Source organism: Vicugna pacos, chromosome 5, assembly GCF_048564905.1.
Source record: "Vicugna pacos chromosome 5, VicPac4, whole genome shotgun sequence".
Taxonomy (NCBI): Eukaryota; Metazoa; Chordata; class Mammalia; order Artiodactyla; family Camelidae; genus Vicugna; species Vicugna pacos.
In genome coordinates this window covers 44426179-44453090 of record NC_132991.1, presented here as the reverse complement: position 1 = coordinate 44453090, position 26912 = coordinate 44426179, and the positions used below count along the sequence as shown (strand labels likewise).

General features: G+C 32.5%; 1 protein-coding gene across 9 annotated transcripts in view; it reads right to left on the bottom strand.

Moving 5' to 3' along the window:
* Window positions 1-26912, bottom strand: part of DYNC1I2 (dynein cytoplasmic 1 intermediate chain 2) — a 46229-nt gene that overhangs the window by 8772 nt on the left and 10545 nt on the right. For 5 of the 9 annotated variants that reach the window (XM_031678352.2, XM_072961153.1, XM_015247724.3 and 2 more), the window contains 11 exons: window positions 23955-24045; window positions 19402-19461; window positions 17129-17244; window positions 7842-7937; window positions 7466-7628; window positions 7256-7355; window positions 6631-6756; window positions 5598-5744; window positions 5134-5247; window positions 4634-4767; window positions 3621-3765 (listed from right to left, as the gene is read on the bottom strand). In XM_031678352.2, coding sequence (XP_031534212.2) covers window positions 3621-3765; window positions 4634-4767; window positions 5134-5247; window positions 5598-5744; window positions 6631-6756; window positions 7256-7355; window positions 7466-7628; window positions 7842-7937; window positions 17129-17244; window positions 19402-19461; window positions 23955-24045 — 1292 coding nt within the window. The remainder of the gene's footprint in view (window positions 1-3620; window positions 3766-4633; window positions 4768-5133; window positions 5248-5597; window positions 5745-6630; window positions 6757-7255; window positions 7356-7465; window positions 7629-7841; window positions 7938-17128; window positions 17245-19401; window positions 19462-23954; window positions 24046-26912) is intronic. The other 4 variants (XM_006213953.4, XM_006213955.4, XM_006213954.4 and 1 more) reach the window with 1 other exon arrangement.

The window sequence follows — 26912 nt, the reverse complement described above, 5'->3', positions numbered from 1 at the left end:
AGGCCTTCTGGCAGTTGTTTCTCACTCTAAATTAATAAATTGACCTTCTCCAATTATTCAGTGTCTTAGGAGCCTGTGAGTTCCAGTCAGCACTCCCCAGATAATCAACTAGTAGACTGACAAAACTGGGTTTCTGAATATGCAAAGGGTAGGCTGGACACTGGCCAGTAGCAAGTTACTGTGGGAAATGCTGCCACAGAGGACTGGGACCTGATGGTCAGTCAGCACTCCCCAAGAAACACCCTAACTTCAAAGCATCAGGCATTTTTAAATTTTTAATTTGTCTAATATGTACATAGTTGCTATTATAAGCATCAGTAACATCTCTTTAACCTTATTTTAATGCTGGTATTCTCTAAGAGTTAAACAGGTAAGCTATTCAAATAAGGGGAATTTAAGACATCAGAAATTGTGAAAAAAATTTGAAGGTGTATATGGGCTACAAAAGTCTGAGAACTACATTAATGATTCTAAGAAATACATTAATGACCATAACTTTGTCACTTCATGGTAAACATGGCTCTGAAAGGCATTTGTTCTGAAATATACGGTGCATACATTAAAACGTTTTGTTCCCCAAATAATAATTCTTATATTTTAAGAGTAATCTGTACCAGTTGGTTACATGCAGTTGGAACAATAAGCTCATTTACCAAGTCTAATCCTACTCAAGCTCTTATGGAATCCTCAGGTTACCTTTAAGAAACTTCTATTCCTCATGTATTTTTCCTACCATTTTTCAGGTCTGCCAAAATGCTTCTGTTGTGAATTTTCAAATTTAGTATTTTGAAAAGTTAACAGTATTCTCCAAATATATTAGAAGCAATGTCTTGGTTGGTTTAAATTAAACTTCACCAATGTGGAAAACCTTCTGTCTTGGTTTATCATCTTTACTAAGAATAACTCAGTTCAAAAAAAGTAATGAAAACAATTTGATGACCCAGAACTCTGTCACTGCATTAAAAATTCCTGACTAGGCAAAAATTAGAAGCAGACTACAGAAGTAAATTACTTTAAACTAAATTTGAGTCAGTACCAAATTAAGATTTCTAGGGATTTTTTTTTTTTTTGGAGGACTTATAGAAAGGGAGAAAAAGAACAAACTTGTTTGGCTATTGGGGCAGAGCCAGAGCTTAAAGGATACAAAGATAAAGCAATATCAAATGATTCATTCTTTCAGTTTACGGGAGCTCAAACCCTAGAGTCAGAAAACACTAAAAAAGTAGAGGCAGATAATAAAAACATTAAAGTTTGTTAAATTCATGAATGTGAAGATACTCGTTTAAAAAGACTAAAATGGAATTGGAACAATGTTTTTAAGACGAAATTATTTAAAAACCTTGCCTGTCATTCATACTATTGTGTTGTAAAGCACAGAGTCTGTATCAAGTTTTTGGCAGGGTAGAAATGAATACCAGCAACACAATTAACTATAAAGCATAAATCCAAGACTGAAACAATGACACTGGGAGCCACATATGGCCAGATTAAAAAAACAGTAACAGATTGTTGCTGTCTCATCCTTCACAGAGTAGAACTACTTGTGTGTAGAAAAGTTAGAATAAAAGGTAATTCTTCTGATAAAGTTTTAGAGGGCTCTCGGGCATATATAACAACACCCTGTTCTGGGTCGGCCCATCCTTCGGCCATTAACATCGGAGAGCTATGTATGTATGTGCGTGGGGCTCTCCACGTATCATGGCTGAATGAATAAATGAGTCTTCTACAGGAAGCTCACAGAAGGATGCAATGCCTAGCCCAATTAACAAGAAAGAGATACGCCTGCCTGTCACTCTTATTCAGAAGGCAGTTCTACGTTGAATACAGCAAAATACAAGAACAAAAATTATCAACCACCAATCAACCAGCTGTGTAGTACCATAAAAGCAAGCGTCAATCAGTCTGCTATCACAGATAGAAGTTCTGTTCTTGTTTCGGCAAGATGAACTCTCCACTTTCCAGTCCAGTTTGGTAATGAATGGAAGCATTAAATTTAAAGCTAAAAGAAGGCTGGCAAACCGAAGCCCTGAGATATCAAAAATCATAATAAATCTACAAACAGACAAAAGATTCTTTTCAATTACTGAAAAAGGAAACTGGCCAACAATCTAAGAAAGCTGTAACACCTCCTGTGTCTATATAAAGGATTACTAAAGTGAAAGCACATCCAAAAATCTAGCCAGTTATATGGCTGTCTGCAGGCTAGAGAGAACTAGTTGGCCTCATCTAATTGTGCATCTTGCTTTGGTTTTACTAGCTGGATTATGCACTTCTTTGCTTATGGTTGTGAGAATCTTCTACCTTTTCCTTTTTCCACTGCATAAACCTTATTCAAAGAACAAAAATTCAAGAACAACCCAGGAAAGAAAACAGAAAATGCATTCAGGCTCTGTCTGATCCCCATGAAGGGGAAGACGAGGAACGGAATGACAACTGTTAAGTGATAGACACTGTGTTAAGTACTTTTTATATGTTTCCTTCATTAGACTTAAGAGCTATTTTTATGCCTACTAATTAATGCCAAACCTGAAAACGCTCAATTTTAAAAGGCAAGCTTTTAGAAGCAAAGTTTTCTAACTCACTTCCTACTAGACTGAAAGAAAGCATCAAGAAAGGGCAAGAGTGAATAGTGAGTTCATCCCAGACTTCTGAGGCCAGCATTTGATAATCAAATATGAGTTCACTGTAATAGTGATGAGTATCTCTTAAGAGAACTAGGTTTTCTCAGAGAAACTGAAGAATTAAATAATGTTAGAAAAAGACAGATGGAAACATGAAAAAAATACAGCTTAAAATTTAAAAAGAGATCTGATATTTAAAATATGCAGCTTTGCCAGCAACAATGTTAACACTGCAGAAAAGCTAGATAGCAAAATCAAGGCACTTTAATTTTCAAATGGGGTCAAATGAAACTACAAGGCCTATCATGGGAAGAAACGTCCCCTAGATGGATTTGCTCTGAGACTTGCAACGAGGCAGGGCAATGTCACGTTTATCTGGAGTGCCAGAGGACCAGGAAGCACTTTATGACATGAATGCCTTTTTTGAAGCTCATTAAAACCCAAACTACTCAAAATATTTACTGTGGAAAACAAAAAAATGTATTTACATAGAGTTATTTACACAATACTTTCTTAATAACTGAAGTTTATTATGTATAGCTTTATTGTACGGGACTACTGTACATCAGTGTTTATGGCTTTTCTCCAGTTTCCAGCAGTTCTGTGAGCCACTACACTTCTGAACGGCTTCTAAAGGCTCCCCAAATAGCAAATGCACAGCTTTTGTACTGGGCTGTACGACAGCTATGTGAGTGCCACGTGAGCTCCTCAGGGGCTTTTCCCTCAGCTCAGTTTAGGGTAAGCAGTTCTGTGCTTGAAAAGCCTGAAGTGGTGGGAAGACTGGTCTTGGTTATATGTGGGGTTACTACACTTGTCAGCATACTTTTAGGAAAAACTACAACATCCAGTTGTTCACTCATGTTCTGTGTAACTTACTGAGTGTGATCTATCAGTAAATCATTCTAAGCTATTAGAAGGCTTTTTGTCTTTCCCATGTAGTATTAGAGCACCACCTTGTGTCAGAAACCTGAGCACATGAGCAGACATGTTTTTGAATACCTTAGTTGTCCAAAGTTTTACTGTCCAGTCAAATGATGAAGTCACAAAAAGATGTGAGAAGTCCACTGCTCCAACAGCTGCATGACAATGGATGCCAGTAATTGGTCCTTGATGTCCCTCAAACATCTCACTGATTCCAGCTTTGCTATTTCGTAAGAGTGAAAATGTTAGGGAAATCTCTTGTAGGTAGACCACTTATAAATACATGTTATGGGCTTATTACACTTTGGCATAATTTCAACTTAACTCTTTGCTCATTAACACATCAGAATAACTTCTGTTGAGTATTACTCTATCCACATTTGATAAAACTACTAGAGCAGTAAGTACATTTTGGAACCATAAACATCATGCTATTGATGACAGAACTCAAAAGTCCAATATCTGAGGTTCTGAGGTGGTGGAATGGAGACAAAGGGATGCTACATGTAACAGAGAAAAATCTGGCTACTTTTAAATCAAAAGCTTCAAAGTGGAGGTGATCTGTATTTGAGATGAAATCTGGACATTCAATTTTTTTTTTTAAGGAAGCAATTGATAAGGTACAGCTAGACAATTTCAAAACAGATTGAACAGCAGGAGAAATACTAGTCAATTTAAAATGTGTACGTGACATTACTGTACAATTATCAGAGGGACTGAAGTAAGGCTCAACATCCAAATAAACCGAAATGGGAAACTGGCTGAAAAATCTTAATTTACAACTTTAAAGGTCAGTACATGGCATGTGCATTTTGTATTTGTAATTTCCTACAACTAACTCCTGTGAACATGTGCACACTTAAAAAAATCACAACATACCACAAGCCTCAAAATCCAGAACACATCATGATCCAATACTTTCATTTAAAAAAAGTATTTAAGTTTTAATTTTATATGCCTGAGCTTAAATAATTTGACACAAATAACAAGTGGCTCTAGGACAGATTTCTACTTGAATAAGAGGCAATTTGTTTTAATGAGATTATTCAAGAGAGAATTTTAAATAACTGCAAATTCCAGTTTAGATTTACCTGCCATGGCGGCATGCTGTGTACACAGAACCTTCTTCACTCCCAACAACAAAGTTGTTGACATCTCCAACGGGGAAAGACATAGATGTCACAGCTACTGCCTTTGACTGTTTATGAACCAATTCCATGCTATCCTACATAATAAGAAAATTGACATTACTTTGTAAATTTGTAGTTTTTAATTTTTTAAAGAAAAAGTTCTAGTCTATTTGACACAACATTGTAAAATGATTATAAATCAATAAAAAATGTTAAAAAAAAGTTCTAGTCTTAGTTTGTAAATAATTCTTTTATTATACTATTTATGTAAATTTAGTTTGATTAAATGAAACAGATTTGAAAGTAAAGTATCTATATCACAAACTATTTTTAATACGTGTTTAGGTTTATAAACTGTTACTATAAAATATTTATAAACAACATAAGCTAGGGTTTATATAGACTTAAAAAAAACCCCAACATTTGCCTCAAATGTTCAGAGTTTTCCAAGTTTTACCTACCTGTGGATGGGAAAGCATGTCCAGACTCCATGAACAAATTTTTCCATCAGTAGAGATGCTAATCAGATTGTGAGCATTCTGTGTTCCAACAACATTTACACAATAGACAGGATGCTAAAGAAAGAGACAGTAAAGAAGTTTCTGGGATGATCTTACCAAAAAAAGAAACAATTTTTACCATATAATCATAGGTAATCAGTTTCATATCCAAACAGTCTCATAACTTGAGGGCATTTTTAATGTGAAGTCCGATGCTATTCTGTTGATTAACAGATTATCTCAGAAGAGAGATGAATTTCTAATAAAACAAATTTAAAAAAAAAGCCTTCATTCTTGGTTGCTAATGAAGAGGAATTCATTCACACATCAAAGGAAACACATTTTGAGACTACTATGATAGACACCACCAAGTATTTTATCATGAAGGAGGACAGAAATCTAATGGAAATAACCTCTTTACTTACTGTGTGTGCTGCAGCCGACAGTGGAGTTCTTTGCACTGGAGTTCTTTTATTGCTACGGTTATCCCAAAGCACAATTTGACCTGAATATGTACCACCAACAACCAGATTTGGATGAAATTTTGCAAATGTAGCAGACATAACAGCTGACTGCAAATAAGCAAGATTTTTATACTTAAGGTTCAAATGGAAGAAGCATGACAAGTTATAAAAAAAATAAATCTATATCCGAAACATTTTCCCCTTTACTATAAGGGGAAACCAGTAAATAAATCCACTTAAAAATTTCAGTTTGTTTTAGAATATAAAAATACATCTTTAGAATAGTTTTGCTTCAAAGTCAAATCTAATGACTGTTCAGATAAATATGTTTAAGCAATTCACTGAAGAAAGCAAAAACTTATCTGATTACAGTATTAAAACAAAAGATAACTGAGGCTCTGCATTAGCCTCTGACAGTAATCTGACAGCAGAGTATATGCTAGTTTTGATTCAGTTAAGTGTTTTTGCAGAATTACGATATTATTAAAAGATTATAACTTATGCAACCAGAAAGGCTTGCAAATTCTAACCTTCCACTAAATCCACTTTAAAAATCTGCATCTGTTTCCTACTTCAAACATATGTTTCTACTTAAAACTATCTAGTTCCAACTCCTCGGGCCATGTTTAAGTAATTCAGTGGGCCAACCATCTAATTGTATATTCAGCAAATAAGTTCCTGAGAAAATCCCTGTAGAAAAGACACTTTATAAAAGATTCCTTTTATACAATCAATCACAATAACAGAAAATCACAACTGCAAAGGACTTTAGGTGTGATTAAACATAAGAGATGTCAGAAAAGCTAGAAAAGGCAGAATATGTTGAACTGAGAAGTCTTCAGTTTTCTGTTAACATCTGTTTGCAAATATAGGGTGGTTTAGTAAATGCCAATCCAATGAAATCATTCTGTTGACAAGAAAAGAAAAAAGGCACTTGTCTAAACTCATTAGTGAATTCCTAAACTTGGGGAAAACTGCTAAAAGACCATCTTACCTGGCAATGGAACACATACTCTGGGGTGGTTTTTTTGTATTTCATATTCCATACCAGGGCCACACCGTCAGGCTCATGAGGAGCATCTTCATTGTTGTTATAGGAAGCCACGAGTAACTCTGGGTACTGCTCACAAGAACCAAGTAGGGAAAAAATGTCATGTGTAATAAGAACTGTTTCACATTCCTAGTTACTCAACAGTCTTTACCAAATTATTCTGAAAATACAAATTCCTAACACTTCACCAAGAAATGTATCTCTAGAGTTATGCTCACTGGGACGTTAGTACAACTTTAAAGTAGTACAGTTAGTTATTTAAAATGTTTTAACATTAAAACATTTAATTAAAACATGTGTTGCAATTCTAGCCAAAGGATTTGGTGAGCAACTGAAATTAGTAAAACTGGGCTGTGGCATAAATAAAATCTTAAATTTTAAATACAGTGTTTCTAATCCTTTCTTCCTAAGTACATAAGACAAACATAACATTAGAACAATCATCCATTGTTATTTTAAACGATATATTATTGATTTAGTTACACAAAGTTTTCATAATTAAATTAAAACTACCTGCTTATTATAATTCAAAACTGAGTTAACAGCAACCAATTTTGTTATAATTTACCTGAGATGACCAATCCAAACAACTAACAACTCGATGCTTTGACCAACGTTCGTCAAAAAATTGTCGATTTAATGACAGTTTAGCACCTGCTTGAATCTCTCTACAGAAAAAGACCAAAGCCAAAAAATAAAAAACAAACTGTGTTATAACTTCCCACCCTTAAAGTAATTTAACATTGCGGAAGCCATAGTTTTAGCAATTAAACATTACCCTTCTTTGTCTTCCAGATCCCTTCCACTGTAGTCAAAGAAGATGTTAATCTGCTCAGAAAGAGCTCTTTCTACAATTCTTGTAGAATGGTCAAAGAAACTTAAAAATTCCTCAGAGTGTAAGATTTGTTGCTTTTCTTCTTCAGTCAGCTCATGAGGTGGGGCTGGAAAACAAATGTTTTTCTGAAGCCTAATTTATGTCACTCAAATCATGTCAACTTACTATTACAATTTGGATCAATGAATGCCTCTCATTTTTTTTAAAGCAGGTTCACCTCTTTGATTTAAAGCATTTTATTCTACCTTAATACATAAATAATAAAAGCAATCTTAACAGGAATCAACAAAATTTTTAAAAGTTAAATTCTTTACTATACCTTTACTATCACTTTCTTCATCCTTCTTTAATGTTTTCTCTTCTTCAGGTTCAATAGATGGTTTAGGAGTCACTACGTCATCTTCCTCCTCTTCATCTGAAAAAACAGAATAACATAAATGTTATTTTCATGAAACTCCTGAACTATTTCAGAAAGTATCACAACTCTTTAGATAAAAGCAAAAGTGAATCACTGATAAGACAGAACAAGTACAAATAATATAAATTCCATCAAAGCAATTATAAAAAAGGATTAAGTGGGACTTCTTGGTTTTTATACATATCTATGTGGTAAACTCAGCAACAGTCATATCAAATTCTGTAGCTACATAAACTGAAATAAGATATATAAGCAACTAAGATGAATTCCTCATGGAGATCTCTAAAAGCTTGCAAGCATTAATCATTCCAGACAGAACAACATGAAACTCCTACATAGTTTTATGTAGCATGCTGACACATTAATGCTGCAAAATGAAAAAAATCAAATGTCTAAAGGAGCCTACAGAGCTGGCTGCTTACTTGTGATCCGAAACCATCAGTGTCTAATGGGTCTTCCTATGGCATAAAGACGGCTTACATTAACTCTCAGGTTGCTATTTGAGAGGCAAATTTTAAAGATAATAGCTATGAGACATTTTCTATTCTGTCATTTTAAACACAGGTCTCATTATCTACCGTTACATGATGTGGCAATAAGCACTTAAAATAATTTTTTCTTAACCTGAATAAAAATATATATTGAGATAATAAACAATGTTTATGACTTTTAAAAATTACTAAATCTCCTCTCATACCCCCGAACTAGGAAGTAACTTTAAATTAGTTATTTTTAAATGTTATAGAACATACAACTCTGCCCACCTTCTCTTTCACTCCACACTGAGATGGATCTTTATGAAGAAAATGTTTGTTTTTATGGCCTAAGCAGATATATCATTTGTCTATAAGGGAATGGGAGCAGGCGTCTGTGGCAGAGAGCATCTCAAGTAATGAGAGCCCATTCAATAAGGGGACTTCACTTGTTAGTTATAGTCATTTCCCTGACCCATGTTTCAGAATTATCTAAAACACACACACATACGACATACACAAAAGAATGGTCAAGGATGGGAACCAGCTGCCAAGTCATGGTCCCAGCAGCCAGGCCAGCTGACTAGATAGCAACAACCAGATGGCACTGCTGGGATTGTGTCTTTCTGCACAAGGTGGCAATGGGATGGCATAACATTCTTCCGCTTGACTGCTTCCAATCCTGTCTCTCCCCAATGGCGAGCCTGTGCAATTACCCACACCCCAGGAGGCCTACAGCTAAGCCTTTACCCTGCAAACAAAATGCAGCTTGTAGGCCACACCAGCTGCCAAACCACACACATAGCGTTAGGTTTGAAGAGCTATGAAAATCTTTCTAACTGTATAGTATAAGCAATAAAAATATAACTGTACCTGTAGGAAAGAAAGCTTTAAATGACACTGTATAATGCACACAATGATACAACCTCCAACTTAATCAAAATGATAATGACGTATGCCAATCCTACATTACTTGAAATTGAGCGATTTTTACGTTCTGACAAGTTTACAGAACTAGGATAAATGGCACGAATGATTTCAATATATGCTCATACTTTTGAACCAAATGGTGAAGGTTAAAATTTTTCCTTTCAAGGGCCTCAATCAGCCACAAAGGAAAACAGTAATCACTGTCTTTTCAGCCAGCCCAACCGCATTTGTCAGCCCTTTCTCCGTCAATGCAGCCAGAGCAATCAACCTGCCAAACATTCAGAATGGAAAAACAATCTGAAAATACAGGGTATAATGCACCTGCCAGTGAAAATGGCCATTTCAAGAAAAGCTAGTGATCTCAGTGACCCCGCTGAGGAGGCGTTGGTGCAAAGGGGAAAGAACACGTAAAAGAATTCTTAGTGATCGCCAATCTCTTGCACATTGACACTTCCTTACAAAGCATGCCAATTACAGCTTTTGTGCTACTTAAAAAAATGAAACCTTTTTTTGGGCAAAATTATCACACAGAGAAACAGAAAGACAGTACTCCTTTCTAGATGAATTCTCATATACAACAGATTATTAATCTGAAAACAGTATAACTGGTAACAATTCTATACTATACTGCTCAAACATTATGGTGAAATTCTACCATAAAGTCACTTGCTGGTGTAATGTAATAAAATACTTTAACTATACTTACAAGTTGACTTTTAGAAATAATAGGATATTTACTTCAATTAAAAGTCTGAAATACATATTCTTCCATTTTTGGCTAATACTATCAGTTATCCTGATCAATTTTGTTTACCTAGTAGGGTTCACTGTAAGTAGATCCTAAAATCAAAGGTGGGGAGTTTGAGCCACCCTGCACAGGTCATCTGTAAGCGTTGTGAATTATAAATTACAGCCTCCTATCCACACCACATGCTCCTCCTTCAACTTTGTTGCATTATACGGCTTCTAAGTACTATTTCCAATGACAGGTGTCAAATTCCTGTCATAATGCATATGGTCAGTACTTTCATGCTAAGCGACCTCACAATCTACATATTTAACAGAAAAGATCATGCTTACAGACACTCTTTTCCTTAAAAAATGTAAAATGCAGATGAAGTGTGCCAGGCAGTGATCTGTACCTGCCTACTTTATGGCATCCGCCATGTGCATTTGCCCATATAGACTGTTTTAGTTCTAGTCGAATGATGAGTATAATCTATTTAAACACCTTTTTCAGCATTTTATTTTATAATGAATGTACATACCTCCCTTTCTACATAAATTAAAAACTGATTTTAAAACTATGATAGATACTTAAACTCAAGCTTCATAAAAATGACTAAGCTAAATAAAAATTCAAGGAACACTAAAAAAAGATCTGTTCTTCAAAAGGACAAAACATAATATTTTTATTATAAAGCTAGTTATCTATATATATACCAAATATTTGCCAAAAATGCCTAACATCAGTAACATCAGATTAGAGAATGTTCCCCTGAAACCAATACACTTCTTGTTTAAGCTAATACAATTAGCTACTAAAAAACTATTAACATGACCAGAAATACAGTATTACAATTCTAGAGACTTTCTGAGCTAGTCCCGACTACACGATAAGCTATAATAAACTGAAAAGGATTGGAACAGAGCAGAAGACTGATAAATAGGACTGCCATGTCACATCAATTTATTGATGAATATTCATTGCAGTATGCTAAGTGGTTAACTCCATGCTTTCTCTGACAGGGGATTTAAGGTTATAAACTGAGCAGTAAGAACGCATAAAAGTAGCAGTTACTTTTAAAGTGACAAATCCCTTGACAACGAATGCTAAGACTAGGTTTAATGAACCACTGAATTTTTACTGAGCTAACATCAAAATTGTGATGTATTTTGGTGAGATGGAAAGAAAAGCAGTTCTGTCAATTAAGCTGCATCTAGAAGTAACACCAAAGAATGAAATTCCAGTTGTTGGAATAATCTGTTACAATGGAGTAAGTTAATCAAAGTTAAATCATCTGTGAAATGGGTGGCTTTTGTTAAGCTGAAGGAAGAAGTCTTTAGAACAAGTTTTCTCATCTGTATGTCACATTACATTTAAGAGACATCTAAGCTAAGAATAAGCCACAAAGTACACTTTGAATTATTTTAAAATATTATAATACATTTAACAGATAATATGCAAGATCCTAGGAAATCCTTACTAAACACTGACACTTTTTAATCTATCACTTATCCACAATTCTCAGTATGAAGTAAAAACTAAATCCCATCATTAGTGCATTAATGTTGTTTAGGGAATACATCTGTTGTCTATAAATTTATTAACTAGTTTCCTCATACTAGTGTACTCTTATTTTAAGAGTTTAATATCCTATGAAGAATTCTTAATTTACAAACTAGTCTGATTATTCATGGTACAAAGGAAGTTGCCACTGAGTTCTAAAAATAAGGAAATATGTTGCCTATAAAAATATGACTTATTTTATAAAAATTCAACTTATAAATAACTTCACAAACAAAATGAGAATATTAGAGGGAAATGCTTCAATCATCAGTTTAAAAATACAGGATAGATATGACTTTCCTTTGCTACTTTGAAATAATCCTTTCTTTTCTGGATTAACATCCTTTTGAATCACTTCATTTCAATCCATTTGTCCATAATCTCATCTTCTTATATCTTATTCTTTAAAATCAATATTAAGAAAATCTTAGGACAAAATGAATGTATCAATGGAACCCACTCCTTTTATTCTTTTCTTAAAACATCTAGAATAAGATGTAAGGTCACTTGGATTTACTTAATAGTTTAGGTCTTCAACAAGGGAAAATTTTTATCAGGAAATATTTTGAATACAGATTTAATGCTAATTCGGGGGACAAATAAAAAAGGAGTAATACTTTAATTATGCCATTTACTTTAACATAGCTTTTGTCTCTCTACATTGTCTCTTTTTACGTGAAATTCAGTTTTTATTTAGGCAGTATTGGCATCATTAACAGATCCTGTTATTTGTGATCTCATAAATATTACATTTTTCTGAGGCCACAATTTCAGATATGCTGATTAAAGTCTTTCAGTAGAGATTAAGAACAAATGCTTCAATTTTCAATTATATTTATATTCTCACAGATTCTCTGAGGGTTAAAATTAATTTATTAAATGTGTTATTTACTCCAGAATTTTTTTTAAAAATCCATTTTAGACAAGGATATTAACCAGAAGGCCCACGGATTTAGTCTACTTGGGAAGTGTGGATTCCAAATGTTAAGATCATGGAATAAAATATTAAGAGCTATTTACATGTAACATTTTTCTATACATTATAAATGCTAATCAACACATACATGAGGAAAAATATCTGATTACTAAATCAATACCAAAAATAACTACAAAACTCCACATAGGTAAGGAAGTGGAATGATACAAGAAAAATAACACTTCACTGGAAATCAAAAGCCAGGTTCTGGTTCTAACCTTGATATTCTCTTATACTGTGACCATTGGGTCATCAATGAACTTCCCTGGGCCTGTTTCCTCAGGTGTAAACAAGCTGATTAGCTCAAAACTTTGGAATTTCTTCCTTTTAAAAAAATCTGTGTCTAAAAATCACAGCAAAAAAATCCATACTGATAAGGTAGGTAAGAAAAAATAACGCCATTTTCAAGAGTCAAAAACTTTTAAAAGGTAAGGGAAGAAAGTAACTTTTCCAGGAGTATATCTGTGGGCACCACAGTCCTGCCATGAGAAGTTTTTTTTTACCTACCGAGAGTGAAATTGACTGAGGTCACATGTTCCTAGTCAATCTCATTCACAGTAGGTGCTTTAAGACAGTAAAGCATCTCAGTTCAGAAACAGTACTCCAACTTACAGAGTAAACTTGAAAGCAAGAAGATGGCTAGAATAGGAAAAATGAAAGAAAAAAAAGGCAGAATAAAAACTGCTTTTTAAAAGAACAGATTCAGCCATTTTTAAAAAATGAAGAAAAAAGTCTAGGATCAATTTTTGTCTTCCGTTTGGTAACTCACGTTACTTCTGCACTAATTACACTGCCTACCTAAGTTTAATTTACTGTTATACTCAAACTGTGATTTCAGCAATTTTGCCTCATGGTGAGTTTTGGAATTTGTTATATACTTCTTAAATGAGAACCAACCAGGCTAAGTTTGAGAACCACTGTATTTAACCAATGGCCAAGTACAAGTATAGTTAAGCACAAAGTGTTTTCATTATAAAACCTTAATTTCAGGGTTTTTTTCCCTCTGTCTAAAACCTCCACAAATTGGGAAAAGAAACAATATAAGAGCCCTAGACGTGAAAATAAGTGTAATGATATAGAAAGGAAATCATCTCATTTTTATAAATAGCTCCCAGCGTTAAAGATGGCCCTGTGGTACTGGGGTACATTTCTCATTCTCCTTCACTTCTATACCTCAACCTAAAACTAAAAAAAATTAGGAAATAATTAGCATATAACATATATTCATTAAGCATGTAGAATCAATGAATACTTGTTAGGTCACAAATGAATAAACTGGACCTTTATAAAACTAACATCTAAGTCTAGTCCACACAGGAAAATTTTAAAGGTAGTGGTACTGATACAGACACACATATCCATTAGAAACTGATCTTGTCACTTTTACCTTCTATTGTGAAGATCAAAGCTGCTTATTCATTACTCTTAGCCAATACTATAAAATGATATTATCCTGATGCAAATTTACTAATAAATAAGTTAACTAAGCCATGCTATCCTTTAAAGAAGTGTTTTTCAAACTACAGGTCTAAATGAATAAATTTAGTATGTTATGGTCAACATTGAAACAATGAAACATAATCATAAGTAATGAATCATAAGTAAAAGCAGAAAAAGAACTGATAAAACTTTTTTATCAGTTACAAGCTTCCCCCACTATCCAAAAGTGGAACAATCCTATGAAACTTTCCTTAGTCGAAATGGTAGAAAGTGAAGAAATAGTTACTTTAGGAAACATCTTGTTAATGGATGTACAAAATAAACTGAGATACAGCAAAGATGCTCACAGAAGCAATACAAAGCTATGCTTGGCGGTGCCACTCTCTACTCTGGGTGCACGCCACTTCTGTAACAGCTGGCTGCAAAACAAACGCTGAATGCTATTTTAGCTCTTTCGTCTTTTTTGGGAAAAGCAAAAATCCCCCTCAGATTTCTTCTGGTTGGCAAAAACAGGTACTAACATAGGTCCTTCATAAAAGCAAAGTGGCATGAAGTGAACTTCTGAAATTTGGGGGTTATCTGTACACATCTGTTATCTCTATGTGTACTGGATTGTAATATAAATTGAATTTCTTACCAGAGGTGACTGCTATAAAGGCAGGGAAGTGCTGCTTCTGTGGCAGCAGGAGAGAGAAAGTACACCTTGGAATCAGTCAGACTTGGTTTAGAATCTTAGCTACTCGCTATGTAACCTTTGATAAACTCTTTCTTTCAGGTTCAGCTTCTTCATGTGTGAATAGAACCGATACTTAACTCAAGGTTTGGTGAGAGGATTAAGATAATACAAAGCACCTTACACTATACTTGATGTGTAATAAGATTACTTGCCATTAAAATTTCAGTTATCAATTTGAACATGAAGTTTTAAGAGCTGTTACAAACAAGTAACTAAGATAACATATTTGAAAGATGCTACCAGGTTCAATTTTGCTCATAGCACTCAGAGGGATACACAGAACACAAAATAACAGCACATGTTCGTATGTATATACTATGTCATTATGGAATTCAAGAAGGTTATAAAGGAGAAGGTATGTTTCAGTTATGGATCTAAGAGCAAATTATGATTAGAATATGATATGGTCATATTAAAACCAAGAACTGAGACTAATTACTCTTTTTCACCTAATTTCATCAATAATTATATTGCAGTACTATCTCTTGAAAATAACCTGTTTTCCCAGTAGTGACTTAGTAAAGGCATGAAAAAAAATCCCAAGTAAATAAATTGTTCTCTCGAGCAGGTAAAAGCAATTCCTTCACCAAGTATTTGAGTTTGTACTTACCATACGCCATGCAATATTCAGATCAGGCATTACAGCAATAAAGAAGAAACAGTCCCTGTACTCACAGAAAATTTGGAAAAGAAGCTGAAGTATGATGCTGCTAAAATCCTTGCCCCAAATAATTTCAAACTGAAAAGAACACAGTTTATATTGAACTTCTGGGTCATCAGCTTATCTAACAAATCATGATCTTTTAAATTTTCTAATTATTTGCAAAATAAAAATGGGAAAAAGAATTTTGTGAAAAACTGCCAGTCTTATACTATGCAACTATACATTCAAATTAGTTCAAAGACATTTACACATTCATTTTAAAATTTATATGGATGTCAAAAATAAGCAATTAAAAATGCAAATTTCAAGTAGGATATAAAACCATATGTGAGTATAATGTGTGTTTTGGTTTGTGTACATGCAGATGTATTAATTTTTGAAAAATCCACCATAGGAAATGGACTGGAAACAAAATATTAACAATGGCTGTTATATAGTTACAGCATAGACATTACCTCTTTATATCCTTTGTCTTTTCTAAATTCTCTATGATAATACTACTATAATAATTAGAAAAATTTATTTTTTAAAATGGAAGCTAAATATAATTATAGGTATATTACAATAGGCATCATCCAAAATAGCCTCAGGATGCTTTACATTTCAAACAATCCATTTCAAAAGTATGGCATACTTATGCACAGATTGGTAAACAGATAATTTATTATAGGCCCACAATTCCAAAATATCACCAACTCTAAAATCCGAAATTCATTTGGTGGTAAACCCTGAAATGACCGGAGGTAAAGCTATCAATAATCATTATTTATCTCAGTTTGAATATTCATATCTTTTGCTACTGAAATATTAATGCCCTAGATGCTACTGGAGTATTTACATAAGGTACATGTACTTTACTACTTTTCTGACATTGAAAAATTCTGAATTCTAATATACACATGTAGCTCCAAAGTTTTCAGATAAGAAGCTGTGAATCTGCACTGGGGATCTTAAGTAAACCTCCTTTATTTGATGTAAATTTATTAGCTTCCCTTGGAAAAATAAGAACTACATACTAAGTTTATACTGAATCATTAGCTATCTGATGAGATTTTGAAAATTAGTCCCCAGTGTAAAAATGGTAATTCCTTCTGGTTTGTTTAAGAATCAAAGGAATCCATATTCAACACAACGTCTGTGTATACTTCCCTCCATTTCACACAGATTAAAGGCTCCTATATAATCAACATAGTACAGCCCTTAGATCATAAAAGAGGAAGTTTACGAATTAGCTCTAGATTTGTTCATTAACATGGATAACAATGACAGCACGTCCGAACACAGTATGCTCCACAGAAAATAATTTAACATGATTTCATCTACTATGGGATACACTCTCTTTTAGGGAAGAATTACACTCATGACACAGAAATAAAACATTCCTAAGCTGCTCTCCTTCTAAAGCAGCACATATCAATGACAAAATGAAGACTGAAATATTTATATTCATGTCAACAAAATTAGAAACCATACATGCAGCTTACTTTTCATAACTTCTAAAAGTAAAAGTTTTAAGACTCTAAGGAACAAATACATAAATTCAGAAACCCAAAGCACTAGTTTTATGTTTCCTTGAGAAAATATGCCAAAAAAACAAAAAAGGAAGGAGGAAAAAAAGAAAGAAAGAATCCACTCATTTAATATGGGGGCTTAATGACAATCATATGAAGGACAGATACCTTCTTTGGGTTGAGCCATAACTGGAGTCTGAGTTTCCTTTGTATATGTGACGATTTCACGAGGAGGAAAGTCAACTTGTGTAATTTTAGCCATTCCAAGTTTAATAGGTCCTCGTCTAAACAAAGTGAAAATAAATGTTTTTAAATACAACAAATGATACATTTTAACTACATCAAACCATGTTATTTTGGAAAAGTAAGAATTAAACATTGTATATCCAACATTATAATTTAAATCCCTGTTTTATTCAAGAAATTTTAGATGAACAATTAATTGGTTTTATTTTAACAAAAGAATTAAAAGGCAGCAAACACAAAAGATATTTCTGAATCATTCAAGGTGTTGATTTTTCACTTTAAAAAGGCAAATAATTTACTTTCTTAGAGCAAATGTGTAATAACAGAGAAAGAGAATAGGAATTTCAGAGCAGACTGCTTAATATGGTTGATTATAAGAACTGTTTTTGGCAGGGATATAATTCTGCATTTTTTTGAGAGTCAAATACATGGATCTCACTCAGACCATGTTTAGTTCTCTTCACCATTAGGAAACTTCAAGACTGAAAAATAAGTTTCTATTGAAAATCATTTTTTTCTACTTATATTTTGCAGAAATTGAGAATAATACAGTCAATTTAGATTTTAAAATAAAATATTTAAACTTTAAATTTCTAATCTCTGCATAGCCAATATTGTCCTTGATCTACATATGGACAAACTATGGTACAGATATTTTAGACCTAGAGTATCACAACGTATCTTTTGAATACCATGAAATTATTGAAGTCACTTCTGTTTTAAATAGAAGGAATACATTCTTTTTCAACAAACAGAAGAGAGCTATGGCTAAGGAAAATGTACCAAAAGAAAAATATCTTTTATTAGATATCTGGGGGATCTTTTCTTGGTTATTACAGTAGATGTCTAAATTCTAAACCAAATAAAGCTTGCTTTCAAGCCCCCAAAGAAGTTCTTAATAATGAAGCTGTCTTAAAAAAAAAATCTAATAAACATTGCTATAACTTCCAGAATATAAATCAGGATATCTGAAATATATATATATATATATATATATATATATATAATTGATAATAATTTTTTCTTATATAAAAACTCTGTATAAAAAGTTTAATAAAGTCAGTACATTTAAAAAATTAATTTTCTCTAGGGTCCCAAATGTGGGCCATAAGAAATTTTTAATGTGTTGTCTACCTTGGGAATAGCTTAACCTTAAAGAAACAAAAAGCATAATCAAAGAATTAAGTGGGAAGATTTAAGAACATATGAAGTAATCTAGTATTTTAAGAATAAAATCTGAAATAAGAAACTTTATATTCTGATTTTTATGACATAAATCATATAAAAAATAAATCATTCACATATCTGGAAAAAAAAGACAGTCAAGCCAACAAAATTTAAACAAGTCACTGAGTAGGGTCTAATAGATACAAATCACAATACTAGAACAAACAAACAAAATAGTCTAAGATTTAGTGATAGATTTAGGGAGGTAATACCTCACTTATCCAAAGCCACTTGTATTGAGAATAAGCAAGCAACTAGGGATGGGAGGAGCCTGAGGGTAGCCAACAAAGAGGCCTTCCAGTTAATATACAAGAAGTTCATACACTTTTCTTATATGCCCTAATTCAAGGCTTATTTACTCTTATTTTAGACATAACTCCTCAAGGTACCAGTCATATGTTTTAGAAGCTGCAAATTACCAAGGGAAAAGAGCTGAGTCAGACACAATGGCAGCAGCAAACATTTATAATTTGCATTGGAGACTAGAATAAATAAGTGAATGAATAAATGAATATATGAACAAACCAATAACAATATGGGGCTATAGTACAGAGACCAATAGCTCTGTTCCTCTCAAATCCTTAGAAGTCATCAAGGAATCTTAATACAGGAAAATAAATTAATATTCACGTTGAGTAACCTAGAAAAGGTTCAATTTCATGTAGAATATGTATTAGAAAAAATTTGGCAAGTTTGTAACATATCATAGAAAAACTTATATCAAAAATATAGAAATAATAAAAGTAATTTGGATATTTAAATAGGTAGACTTAGGGTACCTATAAAATCAGATACACAAAATATTTCCTTCAATAGTGATAGAGGATAAATGAGATGTCACAGTAAAATATCACTTTTTTCCTAACTATATACTGCATATTAGAAATTTAAGCAAAATAAAATTAGGACAATTTCACAAAGAATCAAATTAATTATAAAAGAGGGAAGGTAATAAATCTATTCAATACCCCAAATCGGAATCTGAGTGAAGCTGAAGAACTGATGGATCTGTATCCCAATGCAGCGTCCTAAATGGTTGTAGGACAACCATGAAGCATTAGCAAAAAAGGCCATAAGTTAGTCAAGCAAATACATTCTATGAATAGCTAAAGTTATGTTCACAATTAAAAACCACATGTTCTGGTTAGTATGAAAAAACACCAGGTATCACTCAATGCTGTAGTGCATGCAATAAGTATAATATAGTTAAAGATGCAAACATACAACCCAGAATAGTTAAAAGACAGCATTTTCAGATTATGGGAAAGTAATATTTCATAATAATGGATAAGAACAGCCAAAACATCCAATAACCCAAATAACACATTATTTTTGGATGACAAGCAAGGGTATAAAAAATAGTTGAAATTTTAAGTTTCCTAATGAAAAAAACATTAGTAAAAACATCTTGGTTAACATATAATAATCTTGCCCACAGCATTAAATGTGTGCAGGAAATTGTCATATTGGTGAAGGAAATGAGTCAACACATAAGCCTTTTGGTAAGGAAATCAAAGAATATTCCACTGGGATACATAATAGCTAAAGTTTCCAAAATGTGACCCTTCTGTAATTCATGGGTTAAGCACTGCCTTGGGCTTATATGTCATCTGCTTTAGAAAGCAACTAAAGATTTGTCATTAGGAAAAAATAGATTTTTCCCCAAGAAAAATAATTTATGTTCAAAGGATATACTTTAACTAAACTCAGTAGAATAATAGTCCTCAATGAATATTCAGTTGTGTTTCAGCTTTGCCTACTGGGTAAATAACTTACACTGAATCTTTTCCAAAAGATTTAAGGCAAATTTAGTCATTTAGTACAAAAGGTACTTTATCACAACGGCATTCTTATAGGTTAGCTATATGTAATAATTATGTACTGTATAATGCTCAAAGGCCCTATTAAAAAGTTAAGCTACCATTTTTGTCAAATATATTTGTTTCTCACTTACATAAAAAATTATAATATGCAACTAAAACTGCTATAATATTTAAATACAAGAAATGATTTCTATATTTGCCTATATATCAGTAAAAGCAATCAGATGGACTGAACTACAGAAATTCTTTTAAAAAATATAAAGATCTTGAAATTTAAACAGAATTGTGCGTATGCAAAGAAGAGGCCATAGTGAATATTTACTCCGTACTAAGCAATGAACAGCAACAAACTTAGGCTTTGTTAAACCAGAACGGGTTCTATAAGATGCTCTTCAAGGAATGTTCTGTTCACAGCCTTTACATTTTATGAGAGCTCTAGCTATTACCAATGACATAGACCTCCTTGTTAAAGATGTCATTTTAGTCTAAAATCAAGTAAAGCTTTACTTTAAAATAGAGCCAGTACTGAAAACACATTGTACAATGAATACAGTTTACATTTGTTAAAGGCATCAGCAGACATACAAAGTAAAATTCCAATATTCTGAGATATAAAATCAGAAGCCTGATCAAAAATGGAAAAAAGGAACAAGAGGCATGGATTACTCAACTGAATGTCACCTATATTTTAGAGATAACAGAAGTGACTGGGAAAGTGAACTAGAAACTTAATGACATGAAACTTCCTAACCTGCTAAGTTAGAGAAATATCACTTCTCATGGCCTTTTATATATTTATTTATAAATTACCACTGGGCCCAAAAGAAACTTTTGACACTTACAAATAATGATTTAGATGTTTTGATATCATATTTGGTAATGTCTAACATGATTTTCCCTACTCTCCAAGTATGGAATCTTGTACTGTCTCGGCCAGCTAATGGAGTTGAGTGTATAGGTTCGTATCTCACACATCTTCATGCATTTTCAAGTTTATTCTTTCATTATCATAATGCCTGCTCGATTCAAGTTCATTCTGTTTCATTCTCAGACCCTAGCAATTTTTTAAAGCCACATATTAAAAAATGCTATTATTTCACTGCCGATAGCAATTAACAACATTAATTATCTCTCAATAATGAAATCTAGAATGATTTAATGAATTCATAGTTTTGAGTGTATAATATATATTAAAAAGTGAACATATTCAGCCCTCTTGAAAACTAACAATTAAAAATGAGTCTGTGCTCTCAAAGGAGGCAAAGTATATATTAAAATTAAAAAGATATAAAGTCACCTCATTCAAAAAGAGAATTTTTTCTTCTGTTAAACTATTACTCATTCTCTAATAAAAACAAATACCCCTAAAGATATTTAAATACCTGTTTTCTTGTTTTACATCTCATCATTACAAATCTACACTTTAAACCCAAGTTAGCATACTATTCTTAGAACTTTCAATATAGTGAATAATATCTGTAAATTAATGATGTAATCACCAGAATGCAAGTTCCAGGAAGGCAAGGACTATGAACATTTTATTTTCTGTGGTAAACTACAGCATTTAACATTAAACTGGCAATTTGATTAATATGTATTCTAACGCAAAATATTTTTCTTAATAGTTATTTATTCCGATACCTATTTACAGTATTCCAATGGGTCTCTCTAATAATCTCAAAATTTTCCAATGAAACTCAGGAGGACATGTTTTAATTCACTAAGATGTTACATAGTATTTTTGAAAGCAAGCTTGCTGATGTTGCATTAAAATAATCTTTCTACTCCTAATTCAAAAATCAAGAACAATGAGTCCAGAATGAACACAGTATCTGCATTAAAATAATATATACTATCAAACAAAGAAATTTAATAAATACCTTGGGAAATAGTTTTATTATGGCAATTTGTAGAAGGGAGAATAAAAAGCCCTTCTCTTAAAAATACCACTTGCTTACTAGCAAAGGAATACTAACGTATTTGTATAAAAATATACAGATATGAAACAAATAAATTTAGCCTTTAAAAATAAATTTAGACTAAACAAATTGAGTCTTTAACCTATAACACATTCTATTTTATAAAGTAATATTATTTCTAAGTAGAAAGTTTTGACTTTCCTTAAATGACAGAGTTACGTCATTTACCTTCAACAACAGTTTTGCTTAGATTCGCAATTTTGGTTCTATATACAGAACAGGTTTGGAAAGCACATCTCAAATTCAAGCTGGTGAGCCTTTTGTGCCTTCTAATTGTTAATGATAACCTGATTATTCAGAAACTAATTAAAGTATTGAGTTTTTGGATTAGCTAGATCCTTTGCTTCTTTTTTCTTGCCCTTTTAGATATTCATTACTTGTTTGTAACTTCAATCAGAGGCACAAAGAAAATAAAACTTCATAGTTTATTTCTTATTAAAAGGTGTGTTGAGGTTTTCCTGAGGAAGACATTTAACTTCTCAGCCCAAAATAAGGATTCTAAATAAAGATTTTTAACTTTTTAAACTAGCTATGTTTAATTTCATTTTAGCTGTCACAAGAAGTCTAAAAATATAATGCTGTTAAACAAACACTTGCTATTATTGTGTGTTTGTGTCAAAGAGAAATAAGTAATAATATTTTTCTCAATATGATCCTTGGAAAGAAGCTGAAATCTTACTGAACTTTTGAAAATCAAGTCCCAATATGTATGCAGAATCCTAAAACAAGCATTAAATATTGTTTTACAAGGAAGATGCCAGTTTAGAAAAACTTGGAAGTAAATTTTTTTTTAAAAATTGAGGTGTAATTGTTATGTAACATTATATTAGTTCAGGTGCATAACAATGATTCAATATTTGTATATATGGTGAAATGATCACCACGTAAGTCACAAAATTTTTTTTCTTGTGATGAAAACTTTTAAGATCTACTCTCTCAGCAACTTTCAAATATGCAGCACAGTATTATTAAGTATAGTCTCCAAGCTGTACATTACATCCCTATGACTTATTTTTTGTATAACTGGAAGTTTGTACCTTTTGACCCCCTTTATCCATTTCACCCTTCCCTCATCCCCCATCTCTGCCAACCACCAATCTGTTCTCTGTATCTATGAGCTTGTTTTTTTTTTTTTAAGATTCTACATAAAAGTGAGATCATACAGTATTTGTCTTTCCCTGTCTGATTTATTTCACTTAGCATAAAGCCCTCAAGTGAGTATATACTCTTAAGGTTTGCATAGCAGTTATTCATTATTCTTGATATTTTATGCATTATTATTTTCTATCTTAATTGGAACTTAATAGAAGAGAATAGTGTTGTTTAACTGAATTGTTTAGATTTTCAATTACAGAATGGAAATTAAGCATAATAGAGAGGTTTCACACTATTTGTACCCAAAACATTTACATAATAACCAATACAAAGTTTGCTTAAATGGAAAAAGTTTAAATGAATTAACACTTCTATTTTTAATATAAAATAGTCAGCATAAAAGCAGTTAACTAGCCAGTGCTAAGTTAATCAAGTGTGACAGTAAAATACTGTTAAAGAAAAAAACTTCCCCCAAATTTACAACAAACAATTTCTACACCATTTAGATTTCAAAATGTTGGGACTAACTCAACATAACTATTTACAGAGTCCCTCTATAGGACTGACAGTATCTGGGCACTAAATGCATGCTATCATTAAAATATTGAAAGAAAATTACTATACCTAGATCCCACTGCGCCATCTCCAGAGTCCTGACTTCCAGCTTCACTCGGTGTGCTCACGGATTTGGAGGATGGAGACATAGGAGGAGGGACTAAATAGTGAAATAGACAGGTATCCGCTGTTACTACACGGAGAGGTTGCTCAGCTTATGACGTTTCAAAAGTAATTTAACATGAAGTAATTAACAAAAAAGAAAAAATAATGGCAAACCAAAAACCAAAAGTACATGAATGAAAATGAACAGTAGAAAGAAGAGGAAAAAGACAAAGTTAACAATGCATGCTGACAATTCATGCAATTTCTCTGGCAAAATGCATTTGGGTTTTTTATTAAAAAAAAAAAAGCAAGATTATGGAAGGATGCATCTTCATCTCAGCCAATGCCAAACGTGGGCACTAATTTTCAAAGGAGAGCATTCCTTCTCCCCTTTTTAATTTTTCACTTTTAAGATTACCAGATCATTTATAATTATAACCAAAACTCTGAATTTTGCTTCAAAAGTCATTTACTCTCTGGTCTTCTGAGATTTATCTTAAAATGTTCATTTTGTCAAATAATTATTTCTTTCAAAAAGAAATTAATGTCTTAAATGATTTCATTTTCCCTCCGGAAAAGTAAAGGGCCAATTTAGAGAAATGACTATTGCTAAAGGAATGGCTCCTTTAAAATGTCCATTAGTTTCCAGCAATTTGGGTGAAAAATGCAAACAGGCCATAAAACAGCATGCCTTCTAGACGTGATGCATAACATAAAGTGATGCATGCAACTTAAATAAGGCAAGACTTAATGGTAACTTCCTTACCCCAGTATTCAGAAAAAACTGAAGTGTACAGACAAAGATACAGACACCCAAAATATTCTTAATCCCTTCTTATAGAAAAATACATATTTTTCATAGTATATAAACAAACAGCAAATGATTTCCCCTAACTTGTCACTTTTAACATTATATACCAACAGTTGAACATGCAGACTTCATGCTATTTCATTTGTAAAACTTTTTGATTACCATTGCAGGGAGTATAGGAGGATCATCACTGCCATCTTCTGGTTAAATTTTACCACAAATGTTCCCAATCCCAAGTATCTTTTTAAAATAATTTTTCAGTGTATAATATTAAGTGACTAATACATTTTATGTTGAGCTGCAAGCCCTTCTTTTAATAGTCTACTGAAAAGATGGTAAGTTCCTAGTTACAGAGGAGCCAATCTAAAGAAATATGTATTTAATTAAAAGTCTGCGTTTCTGGAATAGTCACATTCACTGAACCCTTAAAATTATGTTTAAATATTTACACATGCTTCAGTAAAAACAGTGGGTTTGCTAATCTAGCAAAATGTGCAAGTATAGTAAGATCAATTACATCTTAAACATAAGTACAAAACTCATCAGTCTTATTTTTTCAATGGCAGATTCTACTGGAAACCAATAGTAACATGAAAAAAATCTTAGCTAGAATGTTTGTTTCCCAAGATACAGTGGTTAATTCTTGCTCAAATTTCAAAAAACTATAAAAAACATAAGCGAATGTTTCTAATTTTGTGATTAAATCTCAGAAACAATGCTGAAACAATTGTCTTCATGTAGTTCACACGTGGATGGCACCATGGTATGTGCTGCAGGTATAACACCAGGTAGCTAAATGTGACTTATATTTGAAATAAAAGAACATTAATGACCCCTGACTTCTCTTAGGTTACATTTTCTCATCTTTTAGTCCACTTCTCACTGTGAGGCTTCCCTTAGTCTAAGTACCAATTGATATAGGGATAAAGAGTAATATCTTAAGAGTGGTTTGCCTACTGCACTGTAAGCACAAATTTTTTTTTTTTTTACTAAATTACAGTGAGATGCCACAATGTTTTCATATTAAAAGATCTTCAAAGAGGAAATTCTGTAGTCTTTAAGTTACATACTTAACTTCAGGCTTAGGGAAATAATTTTTCTAAGTAACAAAGATTTGAGGAAAATAGTAACATTCCTATCAATCTAATTATTTGTGATAAATTATAAAATTCTTTTCCGGTTTAATGTTTTTTTTTCCTTTCTGGTGACTTCAAATATCAGTGACTCCACTCAACAAGCTCATCACCAGTATCTTAGTTGGTTAAGACTATATTAAAAAATATGTTATTTCAAATTCTTTATGAAAACAGGTTAAATGGTAAATATACATAAATAAATATACTAAATTAGCCAATTCTCAAATAAAAATTTCAGAAATAAATAAATTACAGGGGTGAAGCAACCACGTTACCATGGTTTCTCAGGCAGAAGCAAAATAAATCACCATAACTTCAAATTTGTGATCAGATAAAAATCTCTATCCCAGAACTATATTCTTTCTACCAAGAGACAGTTTTCAAGCCAGCTAAAAAAGAAGACTCATTAAGGACTCAAAGTTATTATCTGGCTCATCAAATTCATCTTGCAATAATAAATAATCTATACCACAAAATGGACAAATCTAGAAAAAAAAATTACTATTGAAAGAGGAAGAATGTTAACGAGAAAAAAAAGAAGAGTAGCATTATTTGATGACTACCATATTTTAATCCAATTAGTCTAGAAAAATCAAAGAAAACAGTAATTGCACAACGAGGTAATGCCACTATACTCCTAGACTCCAAGAAAAGACCCTCTAGGACAAATAAAAGCACGCATTCAAGGAAGTAAAAAAAAACTAAAATAACTCATCTCTCAAAGCTCAGAAAAGACTTAATTCTAGAGTTAATTTTTAAAGATTGCTTAAGAGTCCTATCAGCTTTAGAAATAACATAAGCTATTATTAATTAGCTTTTGCCAAGTATCTGAGATGATCTGCCTAAGAACAGTGATTCAATCAGATCCACAGTTCTGTATATAAAAGCTTAAAATCAGGCTTTAAATGTTACAAAAGATTTAATATTAACATATATAAGTGAATCATGTGAATGAACTTAAGCTTCCTTAGAAGT